This window comes from Littorina saxatilis, linkage group LG2, assembly GCF_037325665.1.
Source record: "Littorina saxatilis isolate snail1 linkage group LG2, US_GU_Lsax_2.0, whole genome shotgun sequence".
NCBI classification, from domain to species: Eukaryota; Metazoa; Mollusca; class Gastropoda; order Littorinimorpha; family Littorinidae; genus Littorina; species Littorina saxatilis.
This window is the reverse complement of record NC_090246.1, coordinates 51,697,648-51,704,245: the sequence shown is the minus strand read 5'-3', so window position 1 is coordinate 51,704,245 and position 6,598 is coordinate 51,697,648. Positions and strand designations below refer to the sequence as shown.

The 6,598-nt window shown below is 40.0% G+C and overlaps 1 protein-coding gene across 1 annotated transcript in view; it reads left to right on the top strand.

Annotated features, from left to right (window-relative positions):
• LOC138956302 (uncharacterized) overlaps positions 1-4,996 on the top strand; it is a 17,866-nt gene extending 12,870 nt beyond the window's left edge. Inside the window, exons 8-12 of the mRNA XM_070327700.1 lie at positions 167-363; positions 1,666-1,753; positions 2,782-2,877; positions 3,704-3,797; positions 4,422-4,996. Coding sequence (XP_070183801.1) covers positions 167-363; positions 1,666-1,753; positions 2,782-2,877; positions 3,704-3,797; positions 4,422-4,465 — 519 coding nt within the window. The 3' untranslated portion in view covers positions 4,466-4,996. The remainder of the gene's footprint in view (positions 1-166; positions 364-1,665; positions 1,754-2,781; positions 2,878-3,703; positions 3,798-4,421) is intronic.
• Positions 4,997-6,598: the final 1,602 nt, after the last annotated feature.

The window sequence follows — 6,598 nt, the reverse complement described above, 5'->3', positions numbered from 1 at the left end:
TTGTTTGGTGTTTTTACTTGTCATGCTGTATGGACCATGTTGTGTGTGAAGTTCTTCCAGAGTGTTGGGAGAAAACACGGAGAAAAGTGTGTGTTGGCCTCAACTGATGGGTCCCTGAGGGTTTGAAAGGCAGCTAGGTTACAAAGACCGTGTCTATCTTTTTCAGCTTGTGAGAAGATTGACACTGACCCTGCCCTACAAGCCCAGGCCCAGTCTGGATGCCTCAGGTGACCCTGGGGAGGAGATTCCAGTGTTACAGGATGTCCAACAACACGCCGTACAGGTGGAAGGTGGAAGTGTCGTCATTAGGGAGATGTCAGGAGACCTGTCTGAACATGCACGCGGCTCTTTACTACTGGCCAGGTAATGTTGACTGACATTCATGATTTGGCTTTCTAGTGATTTTGAGGTTGTTGCTGACTGAGGCTTTGTAAAATTATTATGTGAGAAGGAGATGTACGTGTATCATGCAGGGCAAGGGCATAGCTTAGTCAATAGTATGTCTTGCGTAAGAATTACTTTGTTGCTAGCAGTGTGGGTTTGATCTCTGGGTTTGCCAGGGTATTTGTTTCCTAGCGTCCACTTTTTGTACAGACCCTTGTTAGCATGTATGTGCACGATAAAGATCTCATCCTTTTTTTGCAATAAAACTTTTACAGAAGACCTCCAAAACTCAAAGAAAAATAAGATGGGAGTCTTACAAGAAAGGTTAATTTCCAGAATTTATGCAGAGAAAATCCTGGGAACAAGGTCTTACAGCAGAAGGGGTCTTAATATGGAGGGTTTTAAAACAGGTGTTACTGTACCAACCATATGCAATATTTACACATTAACATGCTTCCAATTGAAACTTCGAGGTCGTCATCGTGGCGTCAGCTCCGTCGGGCTTCAATAAGGCTTTGGGAGGGCGTCAATCCACGATGAAGACAGAGAAGTTTCAAATGGAAGCATGTTAATGTTATTGTAATTCAATCTGACGACGATCTCGTTCCTGCTTTCATGCGGTTGTAAACAGACAGAATTGGTTCTGTTCTGTTCACACACTACTTTCAGTCCACCTACCTGCAAGGGTCAAGTCCCAAGAAATATGTCTCTGTATTCCTATCTTATCACTCTGCTCCTGGTTTTTTTTTTCTTTCACATACATTTTCCTTTTTTTTTGGACGGGTTTCTGGACAGCAAACTCTAAAACAAATTCTTTTCATCACAAAAGCGATCTTTGGAATTGACTGACGTAGTCCGGAAGAATTCATGCATCAGCTTACGTCACTTATTGGACGTCATCACTTCGCATAACTTATGGTCTCGGTATTTCGTTGGCCTTCATATTTCCTACTTGTAAAATGACCCTCAAAGCTAACCGAGACTAGTTGAGTTTGTATCAATGCGCCTCGCCAGCATGTGGTTATTGGCTTTTTTAACGAGTGTACATCAACAAATAATGACCGGTAATTTTTAATGAGTTGGGGCATTCTGACCAATCACAGGATCTGTTTCAATAAAACGCCAACTTGATTGAATTACAATAAAGCTTATCCTGGTACAATTAGAACAATAACATATCTCAATAAATATATGAAGGATTCAGTATGCATTCTCTTAGGACTGAAACTGTGATATCATTGTTCTTTAGTACATCTGTGATTTCCTGTGCTTGTTGTTCAGTGGTGGTGGCTTGGACAACATAATGATCCCACTGAAGACAAGTGACGGACACAGTGTGATGCCATCTGTATGTGGGAAATATATTCAGGTAAATGTTTAGAGTAATGACTTGCCCTGTTCTTTCTGCTGCTGTTTAGACTTACGAATGAAGTACATATCTTGTTACAGTGGAACCCCCCTTTTCAGACCTTCGAAAATCGTACAAAATCAGGTCTTAAAAAGGAGGGAGTCTTAAAATGGGGGTATATTTACAAAGGTTATGAACAGAAAATCTGAGAAAACAAGGTCCTAAAAAGGGAGGGAGTCTTAAATTGGGGGTTTGGGCGGGGATGTAGCTCAGTCGGTAGCGCGCTGGATTTGTATCCAGTTGGCCACTGTCAGCGTGAGTTCGTCCCCACATTCGGCAAGAGATTTATTTCTCAGAGTCAACTTTGTGTGCAGACTCTCCTTGGTGTCCGAACACCCCCGTGTGTACACGCAAGCACAAGACCAAGTGCGCACGAAAAAGATCCTGTAATCCATGTCAGAATTCGGTGGGTTATAGAAACACAAAAATACCCAGCATGCTTCCTCCGAAAACGGCGTATGGCTGCCTAAATGGTGGGGTAAAAAACGGTCATACACGTAAAATTCCACTCGTGCAAAAAACACGAGTGTACATGGGAGTTTCAGCCCACGAACGCAGAAGAAGAAGAAATTGGGGGTTTGAAAAGGGGGGTTCCATTGTATTTAGTTCAGTAATTCTCCACCTGAGGTCAAAGTTTTTATTCGGCTATTGTTTCATTCTACTAAAGTTAAGAAATGCTGAATGTGAATATTCAAAATCATGAAGGTTGTTCAACCGGTTACAGAGAACATACATTGAAGTACAAAGAAGAAGAAAAAGAAGACGGTAAAGGAGAAACATATCTGTGTATTTTCATGTCCATCTCTCTGTGTGTACATGGAAACATGCAGGCATCTGATGAAGTGAAAAACTATTGTTAAGTCATGTGTATATGTATAGTACTCATAAGAAAGTTTGGTGTTTTTTTATGCGTGAAAAGAGCAAGAATTTTAAAACATGTACTAATCACTCCTTGTTGATTTCTCTGTTGTTGGTTGTTTTGTCTGCAGTGTGAATACAGCCTAGAAGTGAGTTTACAGATGGACGACAAAATTCAGACCATCAGCTGTCCAATCATGGGGATATTACCTGAAGAAAACGCACAGGTAAACTAATGTGTTATTTTACTATAGTGTGAAGGACATTTCAGTCAGAAACGATTTCTGGTTATTGTGACTAGCAAAACAAGAGCTCATCTGTTCAGTCAGTTTAAAACACTGTAAAACAAGAGGCGAAGCCTTCAAGGCTCACGTAAGAAATAGACAAACAGTAACACAAACTCAATCACTCCGTCACACACACACACACACACACACACACACACAGAAAGAGCATAGGTGAAACTGTGCAAGAAAGCGAGACATTAGATCTAGATCTGTCTGTCTGCATGTAGCCTACTTACAGGGACACGACTGCCAAATAGTCTCGGCCCGCTCAAAATAACAATGACCGAGACCACACACACCACGCGAGAGAGAAAGACTACAGGGAGGCATGCCGTCATGATGCATTAATTGACGTCAAACACTTTTGACCGTGACGTAATCTTATGCGAGCTTTATCCATAGTCTTGGATAACCACTCACACATAGACTCGGAAATGTTAAAGTTTCTACCACAGACATACACACGCACAAACACACACACACACACAAACGCACAGACAGACAAAGTTACGATCGCATAGGCTACACTTCGTGAGCCAACCAGAACACACATGACATGCATACTCACATACACATACACATACACACACACACACACACACACACACACACACACACACACACACACACACACACACACACACACACACACACACACACACACACACACACACACACACACTCTAACAATGACACACACACACCTGCTAATCCTAACAAAAATGTTTATATTTTTTATTCATTTGAGAATTGTTTTGTGTTTTAGTGGTTGTCATGGAAACCGTTGCCATGGATGAACAGAGCACACGTCAAGCTAAGTAAACCAGCAGGGCCCATCACACCACCCGAGCAGCTCCTGGGTAAGGCTCACTGCTGTACGGCAGTTTAAGATCTTGCAGAAAGTATACCTGTTTTCATATCTTTGTGCTTGCAAGTAATGGCAACAATCAGCTGGATCGATTCTTCAAGCATGACAGATTCACATGATTGAATGCCAACATTCACTGGTACCGTATTAGATATAACTTGAATTTTGACTTTGTCAAGGTAGCCTTGAAAGCTGGAGTGAATGAAGTCAATTACAGGGTAGTGAAAGTCTAATTCAGTTTTTGTTGGAGACGTGTGTACATGCCTCAGTCCCAAAATCTTGTGGCCGAACTTTTTGATTTTGTGAAATATGCACATGTGCATTATTGCTGAATTGAAAATGTCTGTTCAGTATAATTACTGTGCACCTTAACATTTTTTATCGAAAAAAATGAGTTTCCTGTGTCTTCTTTTTCAAAAGCATCAGGATTTATTCAGTATTTATGGCATCATTTGTAGTACTATATTATTATGAATTCTGATCTTGGAAACTATTTCCCGTCTTTCCATCTAGTTAGAGTACATGTAGTGAGAACAAAATCATAACAATCCATACAATCATACAATCCATGTCAGTTGACTAATTCTGTTTTTCTGTTTCTGGTTTGCTTGTACAGGAAGTGAAGCCTTCGGCCGTATTCCAAGATTTCAGGACCTTTGAGGCTAGTCCAGCCTTGTGCATAGATTACATGTGCCTTAAATATTTTTCCCTTCAAGGTTAATTTTTCTGTTGAGAACATTTATTTGATTTAATGCATTTTCTTGTGCTTCGGTTGTGTGTGCGTGTATGTTTTGACAGTGGAAGCTAGACAGGAGAGAAAGGAAGGTTTAAATTCTCCTCCTCTTACAAAAAACAAAAACAAAGAAAAAACTCACAAGAAAACCTGACACAAAAAAGCTGCGAATGTAGTGAATTGTATACAAGTAAATGAAACTTGCCCCTTGCCTGCATCATGCATCGCAACAGTGATCAAGGTCACATATACATCGTGCGATACCATAACCTGGCTAACATTTGATCCCTTAGTATCTCATCACTGACGCACATACCAAGGCCACACAAACGTAATGAATCTCTTACACATGCACCAAAAGATTCACTGATACAGAGAGAGAGAGAGAGAGAGAGAGAGAGAGAGAGAGAGAGAGAGAGAGAGAGAGAGAGAGAGAGAGAGAGAGAGAGAGAGAGAGAGAGAGAGAGAGAGAGAGAGAGAGAGAGAGAGAGAGAGAGAGAGAGAGAGAGAGAGAGAGAGAGAGAGAGAGAGAGAGATTCAGATTCAAAAGTTTAATACAAAGGGATAAAGGTTTTAGGCAATGCCTAATCTTCCAACCTGTCCCTTTTAGACATACATGACATTATACATTACAATTATATATTTATATAACATGTATTGAACAGCCAAACGAATAACTAATTAACTAAGAATTTGTAATCAGGTTAAAACTAACAAAACACTAGTTATAATAACGTGGTTCATTGATTAATAAAATGATGATTAAGATGTTATGCAGTAACAGTTATGATTTTAAAGTGTAGGGAGAGAATTATTTTTGACAAAGATATTTTTGAACATCTTTTTTAAAAGATGAAAGGGTTTGACATGTTTTACAGTACATTGGAAGTATATTCCACACACAGGAGCTTGTATCAAATCGCCGGTCGATCATTATTTACAGTCCACTACTACGACATACTACTACTATATACTAGTATATAGTAGTAGTATGTCGTAGTAGTGGACTGTAAATAATGATCGACCGGCGATTTGATACAAGCTCCTGTGAGTCCACACAAGCGATCCCCAGTAGGATAAACTAGATTTATACAAATCAATGCGTGGGAGCGGTAGCGTATAATTCAAAAGCCTCGCTCTACCAGGAGGACGCTCAAACAGGTCTTGGATGTATGAAGGTGTTTCATGGTTGTACATTTTGAACATGAAAACACTAGCATTTAAAAAGAACTGCTGATGTAGCGGAAGAATGTTCAGTTGAGTGTATTTTTCTTGAGTAGTCATATTGGGATCTCGGTTTAATAACTTTACACCTCTCTTGTGAAGTGTGTTTATTTTCTTTATATGAACATCACTGGCATTGCACCAGACAGTAGATGCATAGCAAATGTGAGAGAGACAGTGTGCGTGGAAAAACATTTTGAGGGCATCAAAAAAGAGAGAGAGAGAGAGAGAGAGAGAGAGAGAGAGAGAGAGAGAGAGAGAGAGAGAGAGAGAGAGAGAGAGAGAGAGAGAGAGAGAGAGAGAGAGAGAGAGAGAGAGTGAGAGTGAGAGTGAGAGAGAGAGGATTGATTGATTTGTAAGGAACATAAAACTGATATTTGTTCATGTTTTTTAGTGCAGCTACAATTTTCTGTGCTGCTGTTTGCAGAAATATTTTGAAACATAAGAGGTTTAGGACCTTTCTTGTGACACATAAATGAAATACACCTTATGAAATGTACATGATATTGCTTGCTTGATTCTTTTTTTTATTGCATATACTGAACTTTGGAGAACTTATATTTGTGATGGCCGGAGGGCATATGTACAGTGAAACCCGGCTATATTGAAGTGGCACGGGACCCGGGAAGACCTTCTATATAGCCTGAACTTCAATTAGGCAATTCTCAGTTATATTGAATTTTCCTCCTTGTTCCTTCAGAAATTCAATATAACTGAACTTTTTTTCACTATACGTTCTCATTTCCGTGTCCACACATTGCGTTTGATGTGAGATATATTCCCATTAATCTTTCACCTGTTGGCTGTTGTTCTTCGAGCCTCCTTGCTTTTTTCTG